The 21,024-nt window shown below is 34.7% G+C and overlaps 1 protein-coding gene across 2 annotated transcripts in view; it reads left to right on the top strand.

Annotated features, from left to right (window-relative positions):
- Positions 1 to 21,024, top strand: part of LOC132119996 (nuclear receptor ROR-alpha B) — a 42,818-nt gene that overhangs the window by 14,271 nt on the left and 7,523 nt on the right. The window contains exons 3-4 of one of the 2 annotated variants that reach the window (XM_059530026.1): positions 10,796 to 10,825; positions 19,061 to 19,146. In XM_059530026.1, coding sequence (XP_059386009.1) covers positions 10,796 to 10,825; positions 19,061 to 19,146 — 116 coding nt within the window. Of the gene's footprint in view, positions 1 to 10,795; positions 10,826 to 14,773; positions 14,941 to 19,060; positions 19,147 to 21,024 lie in introns of those variants that run through there. The other variant, XM_059530027.1, reaches the window with a different exon arrangement.

Here is a 21,024-nt window from a genome sequence, read left to right as displayed (position 1 = left end):
TTACTCGCAGAGATTAACATGCAGAGCTGTTCATAAGCAATGAACTGAGCTGGTGTTGGCAGTCCACTTCATGACCACTCGTTCCCCTCCCTTTATCTTCCTTCTTGTCTTCTCCTCCCCTCTCATACCTCCTCAGTGTGTGTTTGTTGTTCTGTGTAACCCAGTACTGCTCTACTAACCCAATTTGGCATAATCTCAGTGCTGTGCTGTAATACACAGTGGGAGTGTTTGTGTAAGTGCTGTCTGGATCTCTGTGGGTGTGTGTCCGTGTGTGTGTGTGTGTGTGCCTATTACGTAAATGCGATCATCATCTCTTGTAAGCTTGTCAGCCAGAAATAGACTAATGGAAAAATACAAAAGAAAGAGAGGTGTGAAGGATGTGACAGAGAGAGAAATGGACTGGAGAGTCGATTAAATATGATGTGAAACTCTACCTGCTATTTCACTGACTGATGCTTGCCATTCTCCATTTCCTCTGGACCATCACGTTATGGCTTTAATTCAGCACTTATTATCTGTAGCTTTACTAAAGCGAATGTTCGTATAAAGAAAACTACAACATCTGCTAAATGTTTTTTTATGCCAGAGGTTGCTTTGTTGACATATACATTCTGTTATTCCACATTTTGGTTTTGCTCCCCATACCAAGATAAATTCCCCATATAATGACAATTTTTTGGTCATATCGTAAAAATTTTATAATTTCAATATAGCAAAAAAAAAAAAATCTGTGTACATTCACATACTCGATCTTTCGTTATCTTTAGAATGCAGCCAAAAATAAATCCAGAAAATTGAATGATTAGTTCATATCCCAAGTCCCACATAATAGATGTAGTGAATGAATTGTTCTTGAAAACCCCATTATTGCATACAGAAAACATAATGGGATAATGAGGTGATGTTTGCTAGTTGTAACTTTTAAATGAATGCAATGTTTTGTCGCATTTGTGACCAGTTTCACAGTCTGAGGCCCTATAAATTAAGTGTTCATTGTGTAGTACAAATACACACATAACTTTTCTTATTTTAAATATAAATAATCATTTAGTAATGAATACAACTAATAAATAACAGCTAATTAAATCATTCTTCTGCCAAGTAATAAATTACATTAGCTTAGCCGTTGTTTACAGTTGCCAAACAAAGTAAAAACTTGGCACATTAACATAGAATGTACAGCAGTTACAGGTTTATCTTCATCTGACAACTGCTTCCAACGCGGCTCATCCAATCAAAATCCAGAGAACTAAACATTTTATAACAATTTTTTTTTTTTTTTTTTTTTCATTTAATTTCTGCCTAACGTTAATGAGTTCAGGGGGTTATCAGTATGTTTGAGCCCCAGTGACTGTGTACGGCCAGTGCCAGAGCCTGTCATGAATATCAGTGTGATCTTCAAACTGAAGAGAAGACCTGTCATCAGTGTAACTGACATTTTAGCTGATTATATCATAGTTAAGAGTTTAAAGAGGACTGAAAGAGTCAAATAGAGTGCAAGAGAGAGAGAGATGAGCGGAGTTGTAACAACATTATGGTCTGCATTCCTGCATCTCATCGACTAGAAACCATGTGTAAGGAAAGCAAGTCGTGTGACCATCTGTCTGAACCTTTTAACCCCTGGAATGCCCACAGTGTTGGACTCAATTATATATATATATATATAGCAAAAAAACATTTCTCATAAAAAATAAATGTCGAATAATTATTAATATGAACAATTAGACAAATGTTGTTTAAAAAGTTTTGAATTAAGTGTAGAATGCTGTTCTTTTAAACTTTCAGTTCATCAGAGAGTCCTGAAAACAAAGTACTGTATTGGGATTTTCACAAAAATGTTAAGCAGCACAAATTATAATAGCAAGAAATGCTTCTTGAGGATCATGTGAACTTACATTTTAAAATATTTTAAAATTAAAAAAAATATATATTATTTAGTAATATTACAGTTTTTACTATTTTTATTCAAATAAATTCAGCCTTGATGAGCATGAAAAAATCTTTCAGAAACATTAACAAATCTTACCAAGCTCAATGGTAGTGTATGTAGTCGCCTCTGACTTGCTTAGTTGGGGACACTTAATTTCCAGTGATTATCATCGTCTTGATTGCACAGATATTATTTAAACTGGATGATGACATCACTGAATTCAATGATGAACTGTAGGGATGTAACGATTCACTCAACTCACGATTCGATTCACAATTTTTTTTACAAAATTATGTTAAAGACAAATGTCCTTTTATTATTGCTTGGGCAAAATGCTGTACATTTCTTTGTGAAATTAAAATATAACTATAATAATATACTAATATAGCATTGCATATTATTGCTCTTTTGTTGGTTTTGATTGCTTCAATTGTCCTCATTTATAAATCGCTAAATGACAAAATTTAAATATAATGTAAATAACAAAACTAAATAGAAATTTTAAAACAAGCCCCAAATCAAATAAATAACACAAATAAAATAAATCTCTTCAAATAAACAAAATAAGGCTTTGTCTGTGCTCTTTAATTTTTGAAATGAGAGACAACCACTGCATTTTAATCATGATTCAAACAACGATGCTGCATGCATGCAACATTTCGAAATTTTGATGCAAAAACAGAATGGTTTGACTTCTGTTTTGTGAAACTAAACATAAAAATATCTGCACGAAACCAAAACCTCAGACGAGCTGAATGAGACGCAGATTCACTCTCGGCCAGCAGGTGGCGCTTAAAGTGTTTCCTTGGTATTTTTTTCTTTTCAGCTTGCCTCTGCATAATGCATGTTAAAATTCATAAATGCAAACCATCGAAACTTTTCTAAAGACAGTAAGTTCCCCTCAGACATGCGTTCATATAAACTCCTACCCCTAATTGAATCGTGATTTGTTTAGCATCTCTACATTGTCACATATTTAAATCAATTTTCAACCAGCTCGTCGTTAATCATTAAATCCCTAATGAACTGCCTTTAACTGAAAATTGAGTGTTTACTGTTGGCCCTTTGCTTTATTGACACACTATTTTCCTATTTAATACTGTAATGCAGCTTTGACACAATCTGTATTGTTAAAAGCGCTTTATAAATAAAGGTGACATGACTTGTGTGTATGTATGCATTTTATACACATATTTTGTCAGTTCAGTTATTCATGGATAAGCAGTTTAGCTTGTAGAGATGTATAATTTCGGCATTTGAAGGTGAAGGTTTTGGGATTAGTGTTATTTGCTCAGGGAATAAATCTTTGTGGAACAAGTTTTTTATTTGAAGATCCTACTTTTGGATTTTGTGCTTCGAACGCTGTAAATTCTTCCATAATTCATATCAAACAAAAGACTTTGCATCATCAGGCTTTCTTTATAAAAAACAAAAAACAAAGGCTGTTTTAAAAAAAAATCTTTGCGTTTCTGATAGGGACATCAGTTCTTAAACATGGTTAGAATACTGCCCCAACCTGATTAAACATTAAGCCTGAACAATGAATAAAACATATCAGATTCCTAAGTGTTTCCAAGTTAAAGCTTCAAATATTTATGCACCCACATACCTAGCTAACCCCCAACACAGTCAGCTCACCTGAAAAATGATATCTATTTCAAAGGAAAGTGCAAATCTAACCATGTGTCTGAAGCTCTTCAGTTGGTTTATAGAGTCACTGGGTCAAACTCTCATTAGGTTTCTGACACCAAATGACTTTGACAACCTATTACCTCTAGTATGAGCAGGGCCTCAAAACTATTTGGTGAGTGGGAGTGAACTTAACCAACCTTGCATAAACCCAATCAACTCTGCATAACTCAGAATCACACAAGTACACATCCGTGTTGTGTTTGGCTTTGAAAACATCAGTGAATTAAGTAATCAGACCCCCAGGGTTTGAACTGAAGAGACCATCTGTTTGTTTCACTACAACATTCGTAACAATCATTATCAGTGGTAACACTTAATAATTGTTAAAAGTAAAATTTAAAATCTATTAACGTTGTTGAATAAGGTTTATTTGGCACATTATTGGATGATGTCAATCCTCTCAGCGTCCGGCTTAAACAGGATTGAAATATTCACCAAATGAGTAGTTTTACCTCAATCCTGAGGCAGTTTCTGTGTCATTCAGCTCTGACTAATCTCTCGAAAAGATTGAAAGCACACATGTTCTCCCCTAAAAGCCATCCTAAAATATTTAATAACACAGTATGCACCCTGAATCCCGCCAACTGACACACATTTTGAAACCCAGTGGGTCGTGTAGAGAGATTGTGTATGTATGTATGTATGTGTGTGTGTGTGTATGTATAGATAGATAGATAGATATATATATATATACACACGTGTGTGTGTGTGTATATATATATATACAACCCGAATTCCGGAAAAGTTGGGACGTTTTTTAAATTTTAATAAAATGAAAACTAAAAGACTTTCAAATCACATGAGCCAATATTTTATTCACAATAGAACATAGATAACATAGCAAATGTTTAAACTGAGAAAGTTTACAATTTTATGCACAAAATGAGCTCATTTCAATTTTGATTTCTGCTACAGGTCTCAAAATAGTTCGGACGGGGCATGTTTACCATAGTGTAGCATCTCCTTTTCTTTTCAAAACAGTTTGAAGACGTCTGGGCATTGAGGCTATGAGTTGCTGGAGTTTTGCTGTTGGAATTTGGTCCCATTCTTGCCTTATATAGATTTCCAGCTGCTGAAGAGTTCGTGGTCGTCTTTGACGTATTTTTCGTTTAATGATGCGCCAAATGTTCTCTATAGGTGAAAGATCTGGACTGCAGGCAGGCCAGGTTAGCACCCGGACTCTTCTACGACGAAGCCATGCTGTTGTTATAGCTGCAGTATGTGGTTTTGCATTGTCCTGCTGAAATAAACAAGGCCTTCCCTGAAATAGACGTCGTTTGGAGGGAAGCATATGTTGCTCTAAAACCTTTATATACCTTTCAGCATTCACAGAGCCTTCCAAAACATGCAAGCTGCCCATACCGTATGCACTTATGCACCCCCATACCATCAGAGATGCTGGCTTTTGAACTGAACGCTGATAACATGCTGGAAGGTCTCCCTCCTCTTTAGCCCGGAGGACACTGCGTCCGTGATTTCCAACAAGAATGTCAAATTTGGACTCGTCTGACCATAAAACACTATTCCACTTTGAAATAGTCCATTTTAAATGAGCCTTGGCCCACAGGACACGACGGCGCTTCTGGACCATGTTCACATATGGCTTCCTTTTTGCATGATAGAGCTTTAGTTGGCATCTGCTGATGGCACGGCGGATTGTGTTTACCGACAGTGGTTTCTGAAAGTATTCCTGGGCCCATTTAGTAATGTCATTGACACAATCATGCCGATGAGTGATGCAGTGTCGTCTGAGAGCCCGAAGACCACGGGCATCCAATAAAGGTCTCCGGCCTTCTCCCTTACGCACAGAGATTTCTCCAGTTTCTCTGAATCTTTTGATGATGTTATGCATTGTAGATGATGAGATTTGCAAAGCCTTTGCAATTTGACATTGAGGAACATTGTTTTTAAAGTTTTCCACAATTTTTTTAAGCAGTCTTTCACAGATTTGAGAGCCTCTGCCCATCTTTACTTCTGAGAGACTCTGCTTCTCTAAGACAAAGCTTTTATAGCTAATCATGTTACAGACCTGATACCAATTAACTTAATTAATCACTAGATGTTCTCCCAGCTGAATCTTTTCAAAACTGCTTGCTTTTTTAGCCATTTGTTGCCCCCGTGCCAACTTTTTTGAGACCTGTAGCAGGCATTACATTTTAAATGAGCTAATTAAGTGGATAAAAGTGTAAAATTTCTCAGTTTAAACATTTGCTACGTTATCTATGTTCTATTGTGAATAAAATATTGGCTCATGTGATTTGAAATTCCTTTAGTTTTCATTTTATTACAATTTAAAAAACGTCCCAACTTTTCCGGAATTCGGGTTGTATATATATATATATATATATATACACACACACACACACATATATGTATACATATATGTGTGTATAAACACACACACACACACACACACATATATATATACATATATGTGTGTGTGTGTGTGTGTGTGTGTGTATATATATATATATATATATATATATATATATATATACACATACACACACATATATGTATACATATATGTGTGTGTGTATATTATATATATATATATATATATGTGTGTGTGTGTTGTCTTAAGGGTTTTTCCATTGTTTTAGTTTTAGTATAACATACCATTTCATACTTTTTTATATATTTTAAAGAAGAAGCCAATCTGATGTATATTTGATATTTAAGGCTTAATGCTATAGAAAAGCACAACAAATTTTTTTTTTAGTTTGAGTGTTTTCAGCTTGTTTATTTTCATACAAAAATATACAGCATGCAGTTGCATCAAACAATGGTATAAACATCATTCAATGTAAATTGTAATAATCGTAATTAATAGTCACAATTACAATTTCAAGGGAATAATCGACAATTATGATTTTTTGGTCATAATCGTGCAGCCCTAATTAATATATATAGATAGAAGATTAATTTGAATGTGCAGCAGTTACCAACAATCTGGACGGCAAATATTCTCACCGCAAGTACATTTTACTGGGTACAAACCATCCGTCTGACCTTTTGCTTTCTGTAATGTTTCATTGTTATTGTGGTCTAATCCTCTCAACTCTCAGCCATTTTTTCCATGAACATCTACATGCTCTGTTCTTTAGAGCATGGAAGGAGAATTACAGGGAAATTTCAATGTGAACAGACAGAAACAAAGAGACTCAGGGGGAGGCTATTTGAGACTGAGACCGAGGAGTTAAACCGATTAGAAATGGGTGGAAAGAACAGCGACAGGAGATTCGCTATCATTTCGCTGCTGAGCATCATCAGATCTGAAGCAGCTTCTTACATAGCACTGCGATGATGGGAACGAGACAAAGCGGGATCATTTCTTTTTTTACGCCTCTCCTGTTTCGTTTCATAAATAGATGGATAAATAAAGGTTTGCAGTCAGATCCTTTCTTTTCATCGTTCAGATTTTCAGCTGGAGAGGAATAATGAATGTGCCTCCTCAAAAGCCTCAAGCCAGAACGTTTGTTGTGGTCCAGCTGGATATAAGATATGAAAAAGAGAAAGCTCTTCTCATCAGTTTAACGAATATGCTGGTTCTAGCAATTATAAGCTCCTTTTTAAGATCCTGCAGTCATTTAAAAAGTATAGTACACAGATTTTAATACAGCTGCTTGAGATTTTCAACAGTATCACAATCACATCCATGATGAAATGAACATTTGCCACCTTATTATTTCTAAAATGTTCAGTTAGTTATTGGTTTTCTCATTTGCCTCATGCTGCTGCTGTGAGTTGGACATGAACTCTTTTATTACTGAGTCTAATTTACAAGCAGATGGAAATTCATTTGACACAAATCACTGGTTAATGCTTTGTTGATTGGCAGTTCCATTTACCACTTGTATCTCGTTTCAACAGTATCACTAGTCATGACAGATTGTATTTCTCTCAGATGGACACTTTACATCACAATAGAGCTGGCAGTATTACAATAGCCCTGATTAAAGGGAGTGGATGGATTAATTGTGATTGACTGCATTGGCCTGAGTTGCCCTGAATGTAAAAGCATAAGCAAGGGCCTGTGATGGCTTGGGATTACAGAGTGCCTTCAGTTCACTTCTGTGCACTAAATAAACAAAACATGAATGTGTACATTGTTCACTTTATACATAGTATTTCTTATTATTTTCATGTTTAGCAATATGATGGCATATAACAAACACATATAATTATATAATATTATTTTAGTATACATTTTCCATTATTATTTTGATTTCTAAGGCTAAATGATTTTTGGTATTTATTTTTATTTTTTTATTTCCCATGATGCATAGGCATGAAAAGTCATACAAGGTTGGATTTTACAGTTTAAAAGGAAGGGGGGGGGCTACAACCGAAACCGTTTTTTCAACGGCAATTGAATTGGCAATTCAAACAGAAAATACAAAAAGAATCATAGGCGCAATTAATTGCGAGAAATTATACTTGAAAAATTCTGTGTATGTAATATAAATATTTTAGGGATGTTTATTTTGGTTATTTTTCCTAACCAACAACCAACGCTTAATAATATAATATAAAACTAATAAATAGTCCTATATGTGAAATATATTTTTACTTAAAGGGATGGTTCACTTTGTTATTAAATTTTGGTATGTTTTAGCTTACCTCAAAGGCATCCAAAATGTAGGTGTCTTTGTTTCCGTAGTAGTTTCAATTTTGATATTTTTAGGTCAATCCGTTCTTGTCTGTGACTCATATAATGGAGGTCTATGGTCACCACCTCAAAGAGCATGCACTGAGAAGTCCAAATTAAACAATTCCCCATCGTAAGTACACATTGATGGTCTAAGACACGAAACGAGCGGTTTGTGTAAGAAAACGAACAGTATTTCTGTAGTTTTTACCTCTTATACACAATTACATCCAAGTGATCTGAGGCCGTGCGTGCTTCCTGTTTGTGAGGTGTTTGTGCGTTCTGGCTTAGTCTGCGCAAGCGCGGAAAGTGACGGAAGTGATCTTTTTTAGGCTTATTTTACACCCAAAGATTTGTTTTTATTGTGAATATACACAAATAAAGGCAAACCGTTTACAATTCTGATTATCTTTATGACTAAAAGGAGTTGCTAAAAGTTGCTTCCTCTGTTAGAAGGGAAAAAATCTAGTGATTACGCTGGCGCCACAAGCGCGCACAAAGATAAGCTTTGACAATACCTTTTTAAGCTACCTTGACAATGCATCCCGTTCATTATAATAATGAAGTACAGTCAGTCAAACATATGGAAAAAATACACACTGCTCAGTTTAAATATGTAGTTAAATCAGTGTCGTTAAGTGTTATCACCATACCGCCATGATGTTATGCAAAACATATTGAATATTGGAACACAATTGAAGCACACAATAATTTGCCATTTAAATACATTGTGAATGCATTTTAATTTGTGTTGAATGAGAGACCCAAAGCTGGTTTCAGTTTTGTTTTAGACTAAATTAATTAGTTTTGGCTTGTCGTTTAAATTGCTATAACTTCTGAAAGGCAGTTCAACAGATTTGTTGTAGAGTGAGGGGAACTAAAATAGCCTAGCTATGTTTACAGTTTATTATAATATTTGTTAACATTTTGCGTTGGCATTAGTAGGGATGCACGATCATGATTTTTCATGGCCGATTCCGATACCGATTTTTTTACAAGCAAACTGGCCGATACCGATTTCCGTTTTTTTTTTTTTTTTTTTTTTTATCTTTAAGCAACATACAAGAAAGAAGGAAAGTGTGCATAAACAAGATGTTTAATTGGTATTTAGTAGGCCAAACTTGCTTTTGGCTATTGAAAACAATAACCATAACCATCTGAAATTAACGGCAGTAACTGCACAGTAATTAGTCTATTCAATACAAACATAGATGTTACAGACATCAGCATTTAGCTTTTGTTTTTGAATTGGGTTTTAAATTTAAAACAAGGTCTTTACCAGTGAGACTAAATAAAAGTATGCTATTTAAATATTATTCCAAAATGTTAAAATCAAATAATGTTGGTGCGAATAAAACAAAGATGCAAAGTGTTTCATTCATCCAATTAGAAAAAAAATTAAGGTAATGATTCACATCTATATTTTTTTACTTGAGCCAATGAAAAATAAATAACTATTGTCTCAAGTTAAAAAATATAGATGTGAATCATTACCCTAAAATGTTTTAATTGGATGAATGAAACACTTTTGCAGTGTGCTACAGCAGGTGATTTTTAAATCAAATTCAGTCGATATAATTTTAAGGTAAAATAAAAATAATCATCCTTTTACAGAACTGACGTTTACTTCTGGCTTTTCAAACATGTATGCAAGTTCTACTTTACAAGTTTTGTCACAGTTTAGTCAGTTTCGTTTCTCATCCAACACGTGAGAAGTTGAGCTGAACATCCCTTCACAGTCTCCGCCTGTTCAGGGCGCGGACAGGTACAGATACACTCTCGCAGCTTCAGTGAGCAGGAAAGGGACTCTTATTTGGGCAGTCGGCTGATCGCTTCCTGCTATCTGTGCCTCAAGACATGTAGCTCTGCACTTCCAGTGCTGTAGGCTGCCGTGTCCTGCGCGCAGATTTCGAAATACTTCCACGCAAATGGCATAGCGAATGATTACAATGTATTCTGTAAACGCGGGCGCACTTCTGGAAAAATCGGCCGAAAAAAGACCAAAAACCGGCCGATTGCCTATCGCGTATTTTAAGCAAAAACCTGCCGGTTCTGATTTATGGCCGGTCAACCGGTGCATCCCTAGGCTTTAGGCCCATTTCTGAATTAAATAATAATATGTGACTTATTATACGCTCTATTACATGCTCTCTAAAAAGCATAATATTTTATATGCGTAGCATATTTTAACCATGCACCAAACCTTTTTAAATATTTTTATAAATTACTGAAAATAAATAAATGACTTTTTAAATCGTTCAAAATTCTTAACGGTCGGTTAACGGCGAACTGGTTAAAATGAACATCCTTAAAATATATTATATACTTTATCAGAACACAAAATTTTTGTTAATATCATTTGTGTTATGTCCAATTTAATATCTTTAATATATTTAATATCTAATATCTATTTAAGCATGGACTTCTTTCCATAAGTTTTAAAGCAAAATGTTTTTTAGAGTCTAGTATGAACTCTATCGCAAGCCCTGTTTAATATCCATTTTATTGCTTCTCTTTTTCAGATGTGTCCTCAGCAAAGAAAACGCACACATGTAAGTACATTCTTCATATAAGAGTACAGTCCTGTGACCACGGATCTTTATGTAACATACTCCATTTGTACACATAAGAGCAAACGATCAAGGAGACTGTTACAAAAATAATTAAAGAGAAGAGGAGACACTGAACTTCTGGAAAATTCAATATTTTTTTTTTTTTGCTTTAATCAGATTCTTTGGGCTTATGTGAGAGAGTGACAATGCATGCTAGGATGAGAGGCCTGTGATGATAAATGCTGGTTTAAAGAGGTTTAAAAGTGCTCTCCTTCCAACATCTATCAGCTTTCATTTTCTGGTTGAAATCATTTCATAATCGGTGAAAGGATAATTGTAGTTGTAGTACCTACTGGACTGTAAGATTTGTGCAAGATATCGTTGTAACTGTTTTTTAAAGTAGTGTTTACCAGTGGTGCAACTGATATTTCTCACCTACTTTTACCATGTACACACACTTCTCACACAATTTTTGTACACACACATGCACGCACACATACTATAAACAGAAATAATAAATGAGAAATTATGAGAAATTACAATTTTCTTGTGTGTATGTGTGTGTGTGTAAAATACAATTTGTTTCTTTGTAATTTATTTATTATTGCTGTTGTAATAAATATAACTTATTGTATTTTATGGTCAATAAAAAATACACTGAACAATTTTTGATTTATGTGGTTAAATACGTATTTACCACCAAATGTAATTTTTTGTTTGTTGATTGATGCGCCCTACATGCCCTTTATAAATGTAGGTGTTTCTGGAAACAGAAGAGAGCCGTTTCTTGTATACTGGTTTCATGCAAAAAGATTTTGCCAACATGACAGAAAAATGTTGGTCAAGGTGAGAGGAGCTTCTCAAGAAAATGATTGCACACTAGCGGGATGCTTTTGTGGTTTACCAACAGAGACTTCCTGTTTGTGCATTGAATGCTGTGAAATCTCCTTTATTGGATGAGATGTCCCTCGTGTACTTGAATGCACTGGAAGGACAGTGTATATAAACTAGAAAGAGTACATTCGCTGTATTATTCCAGCGTGTATATTACATTTAAATTTTATTTATTCATTCTTAAGAGAATTAATTGTGACAGTCACTGTGTGTGTTTGCACATATGTGTTTGTATGCGAGTCTTGATTTTTGTGTTGGAGACACCAAGCAAACAAGCAGCAGCTGGGAGCATGTATTAGCATGTCTGTCCTGCTGAAGTTAAACCCAGCCCAGTGAGAGATGTGTTCAGGATCGCAGAGGGATGCATTTCTCTGAGTGTCTCGCACAACAGAACCCTGTCTTCACACTGCTGTCATGCCCATGAAACATGAGATCTGCACAAGCAGCTCCAGCATCTCTATTTCAGCTATTCAGTCCTCAGTTGGACAGCATGTGGGAGACGTTTCTAGAAGAAACTGGTTTGAGAGGCTTGTGTTTAGAGCAGCGGTTCTCAGTTCTGTGAGGTAAAACTAAGATGAATAAATTAACAAACAAGCTTGTTGTTGGCAGAAGAATGCATACAGGTTTGGAGTTTGAGTATATGAACTGTCGTTTAAGGTCACATCTTTGACACAACTTGTTGCCTAATGAGGTTAGCCAGCAGGTTCTTTCCTACAGGTTCAGTATTGTGTAATAGTTACTTTCACAACCGCAGAGATGGTTTTTCACGATGCTTGGTTCTTTGAGCAGACCTTCTGGCCATGGTGGATTGGAGAGGGTGTTGTGTGTTGTGCTGGGCGCTGGCCAGATCATTAGCATTCAGATGGGCCCGTTCCCCTCAGATTCAGCCAGACCTGTATAAGGCTACATGTGTGTGTGCTTGCACCACACACACATATGGGTAGAATTTCAAATATGCCAGTTATCCTGTAGGCAAACACATGCAATTTCAAATCACGGCTGTGCTGCTGATGACTTTACTATATATGGCTCTATTGTGTGGGGGATTAAAAAAAAACAATGATTTTAACATGGGCTTTTTTTAATTAGCTGATGCAGATAATTATGTCTAATTGACAGATGGCTGGTATAATGCTGATCATTGTGAATCTATCCTCTGAGATACAGAAAAATACAAATACATTTATTAAAAAAAATTACATTATATTCTGTTTGATTATTATGTTATTATATGATGCACCAATACTGGTATCAGTATCGGGCCCGATACTGTGCTCTTTTACTCGTTAAAATGCCCCGATGCTAAACGTGATACCACACAGCATGTTAACAGTGCTGTGTTAAGACAAAGAAACATCGACCACAGAACCAGAGATCACAGAATGGAGTTATTAGAGATTAAGGATGTCTAAGAACTACATGAATGTAATTTAATACAGTGTTAAACATTGAATATTCACACCTTAGCTCATGCATCATATGGATTACAACTAAATCTTAAATATATATCAGAGAAAACTATTGGGGCATACACTCTAAACAAAATTTATTTTAAACGTCAAGCATACACAATTTAATTAAAGTGAAAGTGAAACTAGCCATCTTTGTGAAATGCGCTCATTCTGCACCAATAAAGATGTGTACACGCATTGCTTGTTTTGCTTTCAATTACATTACAGAGCTGCTGCAGAGCAGCTCTTATGTGCTTTTAAATTAAAAAGTAAATACCATAGAGAAAAAAAAATGGAACAGTATAAGTAACAAAAGTTTGTAAACAACCTGAAATACTTGAAATACAGCTTGAAATACATTTTAATGGGCATAATGTGTGAAAATAACTGAAGGAAATATATCTGTGCCAAATGAACATAAAGCCAATTAATATTATACATATTCTTTTTGTTTCTGTACCCAGTATTAAAAAAAAAAAAAAAAATCCATATGCAGTGAAAATAGTTATCGGTACTCTGTATCAGCATGTACAAAAAATAAAAATATCTGTGTTGGCCAGTTCTGGAAAAAGTGGTATCGGTGTATCCCAGCATGTTATATTAAAATAACGTACATACAATTTAGAATTTTATTTTGCATAATGAATGTTATCAAAATGCTGTATGTATGTTCAACATATATTATATTAAACATGCATACACTTGTAAGTTGTTTACGGTATGTTAGTAAAATAACAAACCTGGGTAAATTAATTTAAATATAAGATTTTATTTTTAAATCTAAAATATATTATATAAACAATTATGTACATGAAATTTAGTTAACATACAAAATATACAGATAAAATGTATACATTTTATTTCAAAAAAAGAAATTATAATTGTAAGTCTATTTTACATTACATTGTATAATATATTTTCTTAATTATGTACATAGTTAAATTAACGTTTTTAATTTGGCATGTACATGCTTTCAATATAATTGTAGCATTAAACATACATGCACTTGTAAATTACAGTAATTAGATTAAATTAGTTGCATGAATTTAAGATATTATTTTTAATGAAAATAAAATATTAAAAATAGATAATTAAATAAAAAACAAGATATAAAAAATCAAAAAGATAAAAACCAATTTAATCTATCTATATATAAATATATGTATGTGTGTATGCATGTAAAAGAACTACGAAATACCTCAAGTGTATCTCAAAACATTTATCACACTGTAAATGTCTTAAGTTCATTTAGATGCATTGTAGTTTGTAATATATAATGTGCCAAGTAACAAAGAAGTCAATCATTACAGATGATTGTGCAGCAGGCAACCAATGCCCTGTGTCACCGTGAAACACTCTCTTGGAGGAAGAGAAAGTGTTTTAGTTTGCTCTGACACTTTGAAGCCTTACCTGCAGAAAACTTCCTGCATACAGTATAGTATCATGAAAACACATTGCACAGCAGTGCAAAGTGAGAGTCAACACTAACCCTTTAAACCACACAGTCAACTAAAAACTCAATCTAATCAGCAATTGGATGACAAAGCTGTCACTCAAGGGTTGAAGGGGCGGGAAGAAAGGGTTTTAGTCCTTATGTCACGGTCACATGGATTCTCATGCGGTAGAGACGAGAGGCACAGCAGCGCTCCCGTCAGTCAGCAGGACAACGCTTGCGTCCCAGCCTGCACATGCTCTTGAGACGAGGCTGTTGACGGTCCTCAGCGTGGCCACAGAGCCTCAAGATGTACTTAATGATCACAGCCATGAAAGGTAGGACAGGGATTTCCATGTTGAGGCAGCTGTGGAAATGTGTGTGTGTGTGTGTGTGTGTGCAAATTAGAGAATGAGTGCATAAGCTTGTGTTCATGTTTCTGTAATGTTTCCAGCTTTTAATGTCTGTTATAATGTCTTGCATGTATAATGTGCAGTTTTGTTTTCAGAACGTTGCATGGACAGTTCAGTGCACTGTTTTGCTCTGTTTATGCTTTTTTATGATTTTGAATTGCAAAGTGAATATTATGTCTTTTAGTAATATGCATTAAAGCATGTGTGTGTTTGAGGGAACGTCTCAGTCAGTCTGAAACTGCCGTGAGCACAAGTTAAGTCAGTAAGTGTGTGATGTGATGTGATGCGATGCGATGGCGTCTTTCTGACAGCTCATACATGGGCGGCCATGTTGGCTGTTTGGCACAGCATGGGAATGTTGCCATGCTGGATGATTGGGGAATGTTGTTCCATTGACCTATTTATGGCAGGCAGGGGTGGACCGCCATAGGAGTGCCTGGCTGTTTATTCCACCAACGGCTGTGTCTTACTTAATCCCCCCACCCCCAACTCTGAATCACTATGTGTGCGCACACACACACACACACACACGGGCAATGCAAAGTCTTGCTGGCAGCTGTCATTATCTATTAGTGATAAGGTATAGGGCAGCGGAACATCTGTGTGAGCCTCCGCTGCTTCTCTTTCAAAGAGATTAGAGATTATTTCGGCACTTCAGACGTGTCCTCCTACACTGTTTTCAGATCAACTGAAAGTGTTCTGTTATCAACCATCTTTTTGTCTAAGAACAAAGCTAGAGATTGTTGTGAAAGTACTGCTTTATCTTGCCTGACCTGCTGACATCATGACTAAAGGTTAATGAGATTTAACCCTGAGTTGACTTGGCGGGATTGTGAGCAACTGAAACTCATGTACGCATAGGTTAATTTAGTGTCTTATTAGGGTTAACCGTGAAAGTTAATTATGTAGACTTTAAAGGGCTTGGTCACCATTCAGTTGGTTCTTGGAGCGGATAATAGGTTCCCTTTTAAGTGTTTCTTTTCACCCTAATTACAGATAATAAATGAATGAGTATTAGCTAATTTAAAAATAATGATATAATGTCTAGGTGTTTGCAAAAACCTTTAATTATTGAAGCTCAGTTTAAGTCTAATATTTGCCAGAATGTTCTTTTCTCTTTTGTTATGATGGAGTGTTTATCTCAACCCGTCGTGAGTCAGTGTTGTCAACAGATTACAAAAAACCAGAAAGGGTGGGAGTGAAGGGGGAGGGAACGTGTGTGTTTGTGTGTCTGTGCGTGTGTATCTGCAGGCTTTGACTTTGGTTGGGTGCTGTGTTTTATGTTTCCTACTTAGACAGCACATCAGCACTTTCAGACCGGGAGAGAGACCAAACATGTTAAACCACAACATCTCATGAGAAGGAAACGACACTTGCAAACAGAAGTCTTCTGTGTGTGAAAGTCTGTGTTTGTGGATTATGATAAACACCTGTAAAATGTTGGCGCTTGTCTGTAAAAGTGATCAAATGATAAAAAAATCTAGTGCTGGACTGGGGTTATTCAGTCTCTTATATTGACTGAAAATCAGAAGTTGCAGCTGTTGACAGAATGAACTATTCAATGTAGTATAATATTATACTATATTCTATCCTACACTATACACTATTTTTCACAAAATGAGCTACTATGTGTGTATACTTTATAATAATATATAATAGTAAAAAAAAAAATATACACTATATTTCACATAATGAGGTAATGCATTGTGTGTATTTTATAATAATATATAACAGTAAAATATATATATATATATACACTTTATATACACGTTTCACAAATTGAGGCAATGTGTATGTTATAGAAATATATAATAGTAAATGTATACGCTATACAATTATTATATATACAATATATGCTATACAATTTTTTATGTGTGTGTGTTTTTAAAAAAAAAGTATATTTAGATAAATTATGAGTAGAACATTCTTTATACAAGTATATGTAGTTGCATTATATAATGCGGTATTATTTAATATTATAATAGCTTATAAAATACCTTTTTTATAATGTGCATATTGTTTAACATAATATTTTACAAAATAATTTTGGTGGGGATTATTTCTTCACAATATGAGGTAGGGTGTGCGTGTGCACTTACTATATGTGTATTTTACAAAATATTAAGATGTTACGTGTGTGTGTGTGTGTGTATGTGTATATATATATATATATATATATATATATATATATATATATATATATATATATATATATATATATATATATATTGTGTGTGTGTGTGTGTGTGTGTATGTAATATAGTTAATTATTATAAAATTATATAATATTAGAATATATGTATTTAAAACAAATTATGAATAAAATATTCTTTACGTGCGGTTGCTTTATGCACTGCAATATTAACAGTATATTATTTAATACAATGCACTTTTTTAATATGCATATTCATTTTTAGATTTTTGACTTTTGGGAGATGTAGAAGGGCATTTCACCCTCATGTTCATGGTTGAAGTGATCTCAAAAATCCTCTACAGGCTAATCAGTCTTTAAGAATATCCACCACAATCAAATCTCTTTACACAAACCCATGTATTGTTGTGCAGAATTAATGCATTCACAATCCTCATCTGTATATGGCCCTCATGAACGTTCCTTTTCTGTAGTCTGAAATAGCAGCTCTGTAAGCCATGCTCTTGCATCAGAGCCGAACAGCGGTACCTACTGTTGCAAGACTTCAGCGGCAGCTCTGGGAGAATGTGCCTTTGATGTATAAATCCATAATTCAGACCAGATTAGCGTCTTGTGCTTCAGAGTAACTAATTACTGCCGATTGGTTTTACATATCTAATGAGAGAGAGTGAGGATGCCCTTAATGAATACGGCATGCAGAACCAAAGGGGATTAGCCCTTTCTGTAATCATGAGAAAATAGTCATTCTCAAACTTCTCTGATGCCTTTGCAAATAGAGTCCACAGCTGAAAAAAAACATCTGAGTCTGAGCGTATGTGACCGAGAGAAAAGAGAGTGCTCTTATGGTGTTGAGATGCGTTTTACTTTTTCATCCTGTACTGTATGCGCCTCAGGGCTGCCGGAACAACTGCATCGCTCTTCTCTAAATGGATTTCTCCTCCTGCTCTATTCCCCCAGCTCCCCTCTCAACAGCCTCGCACACCATCTCTGTGTGCTTTTCCACAACCGCAGCCGAGCCACTGAGGGGCTCGCGCACGACTATGGCACACAGTCCAGCGCAGGCAGACGCCATCTCCAACTAGGAGTGCATCTTGACTTTGATATTTACCAAAATGCACCACGGCACTGTCTTGAAGTGAGCTCGTGGCTTGAGGGAGGATGGCTTTGTCATGCTGTAGTTACTCAAATCAGTGTTGGATGTTAGATGAGCAGATTGGACTTACAGATGATGTCAGTCCCGTGGGTGATTTCAACAGTCATAGCCATTTTTTCTGCTTGAATAAATGGAGTGTTTTATGTGGTGCTGCCTCGATTCAATCACTTTAAAATATCTTCACCGTTGTTCAGCTAGCTAAAGCCTGAGGTAACATTCTGCACAACAAACCTCAGGCCTTGTTCTCTCTGCATTAGCAAACTCAAAGTCTTGATGTGATTATGGTCTCCACTGATCAGTTTAAAGGAAGAAAAGAGTGTTTTCAAAGGTCAAAAACAGATGTGCTTTGTCAAACAGCGTTTTATCAATGCGTCCTATTGATTTGAGATTGATAATGGTTCTCCTATATTCGAATACCTGCATTTAGTCTTTTCTGCAGCACTAAATAGAATTGCAATTTTTTCCAAACAAGTTTCCCCAAGCACGCTGCCCGATTTTGGTTATTTTGGTTGTTTCGGTTAAGCCAGTGTTGCTATGTTGGGCTGGTTGGAGCGTTCAAACAAACAGAGAAATGTTAAACGCATCAGTGTTCCTGAGGAAAATGACTAACAAATGTTTTAAAGCGGCCTTTGTGTGTTAAGCTGACACAGGAGAAAATATTGTAGCAAAGACAAATGTTAATTTTTTTTTTTTTTTTTTTTTTTTTTTTTTGCTGAAAGTCTGTTTCTGTCTCTTTGTAGCTCAGATAGAGAGTATTCCCTGTAAAATCTGTGGAGATAAATCATCAGGGATTCATTATGGTGTTATCACATGTGAGGGATGCAAGGTAAGACAACCAAAAAAACAAAACACGCACATACATCTCATAGTTATGTCTTGTCAGCAAGATCCCAATGCACCTATCAGATTATTTCCTTTTATATATATATATACAGAACAGACCAAAAGTTTGGAAACATTACTATTTTTAATGTTTTTGAAAGAAGTTTCTTCTGCTCATCAAGCCTGCATTTATTTGATCAAAAATACAGAAAAAACAGTAATATTGTGAAATATTATTACAACTTAAAATAATAGTTTCCTATTTGAATATACTTTACAAAAATAATTTATTGCTGTGATGCAAAGCTGAATTTTCAGCATCATTACTCCAGCCTTCAGTCACATATAACATCCAGTCTATCACATGATCATTTAGAAATCATTCTAATATTCTGATTTATTATGAGTGTTGAAACAGTTCTGCTGTCTAATATATTTGATGAATAAAAGGTTAAAAAGAACTGCATTTATTCAAAATAAAAAAAAATTCTAATGATATATATTCTAATAATATATTTTCTTTACTATCACTTTTTATCAATTTAACACATCCTTGCTGAATAAAAGTATTGATTTTATTTAAAAAAAAAAAGAAAGAAAAGAAATTACTGACCAGAAGTGTATATTGTTATTACAAAATATTTATATTTTAAAAACATAGCTTCTTTTTTTTTCTTTTTTTTCTTTTACTTTTTATTCATCAAAGTATCCTAAAAAAGTATCACATGTTCTGAAAAAGTATTAAGCAGCAGATCTGTTTCCAACTTTGATAATGAATCATCATCGTATAATGATCCTAAAATTCAGCTTTACATCACAGAAATAAATTATAATTTAAAGTATAATACATTTAAAAACAATTATTTTAAATTGTAATAATATATCACATTACATTTTTTTCTGTATTTTTGATCAAATAAATGCAGGCTTGATGAGCAGAAGAAACTTCTTTCAAAAACATTAAAAATAGTAATGTTTCCAAACTTTTGGTCTGTACTGTATATATATATATAATTAATGCTGTTATAGTCATGATCATAATTTTTTGAATATGCACTACCGTTCAAAAGTTTGGGGTCATTAAGTGTTTTTTTAAATATATTTACTTACTAATTAGACATTTATAATATTACAGAAGATTTCTATTTCCAACAAATGCAGTTGTTTTAAAATTTCAGTTCAGCAAAACATCCTAAAAAATGTATGGTTCCCACAAAAATATTAAGCTGCACAAATGTTTTAAACATTGATGATAATATTTCTTGAACATCAAATCACCATATTAAAAGGATTTCTAAAGGATCATGTGACACTGAAGACTGAAGTAATGATGCTAAAACCTCCGACCCTAAACTTTTGTGGTGGTGTAGATTATTATTTTTCAGTTACAAATAGTAGAATATTTTTCTGTTACACATTTTTCACTTTCAGTCATGTTGCAATGGCCAAAATCTTTTCCATTTACAGAAAAATTAAATTAAGAAATAAAGTAAAATCACACTGCTTTGCATTCACAATGCACATCCATGCCTTATTTATACTTGTCTGAGTGTGGCACGAACCACCACAGAAAGTGCTTATGCTCACTAGAGTGCTCTAGAGGCATTTACACTTCATGCATTCTTCGTGCATATGAGTTCATCTGGAGCTCCCATAACGCACCGCTGCACTGAAAGAGAGGCATAAAAATGCGCATTTTGTGACACATTCCTTTAAAAGTCACTTATCTGCATGGAAATATGCAGTGTAAAAAACCCTATTTAGTTGCTGTACTAATTTAAGAGTTAATAAATCATTCTGAAATGTGCTGCAATGCGAACTTCAAAGATAGAGGTGACCTATAGTTGTGCTCTCTCTCTCTCTCTCTCTCTCTCTCTCTCTC

Source organism: Carassius carassius, chromosome 3, assembly GCF_963082965.1.
Source record: "Carassius carassius chromosome 3, fCarCar2.1, whole genome shotgun sequence".
NCBI lineage: Eukaryota > Metazoa > Chordata > Actinopteri > Cypriniformes > Cyprinidae > Carassius > Carassius carassius.
Note: the sequence above shows the minus strand (reverse complement) of the source record. Positions and strands in the feature narration are given on the sequence as shown.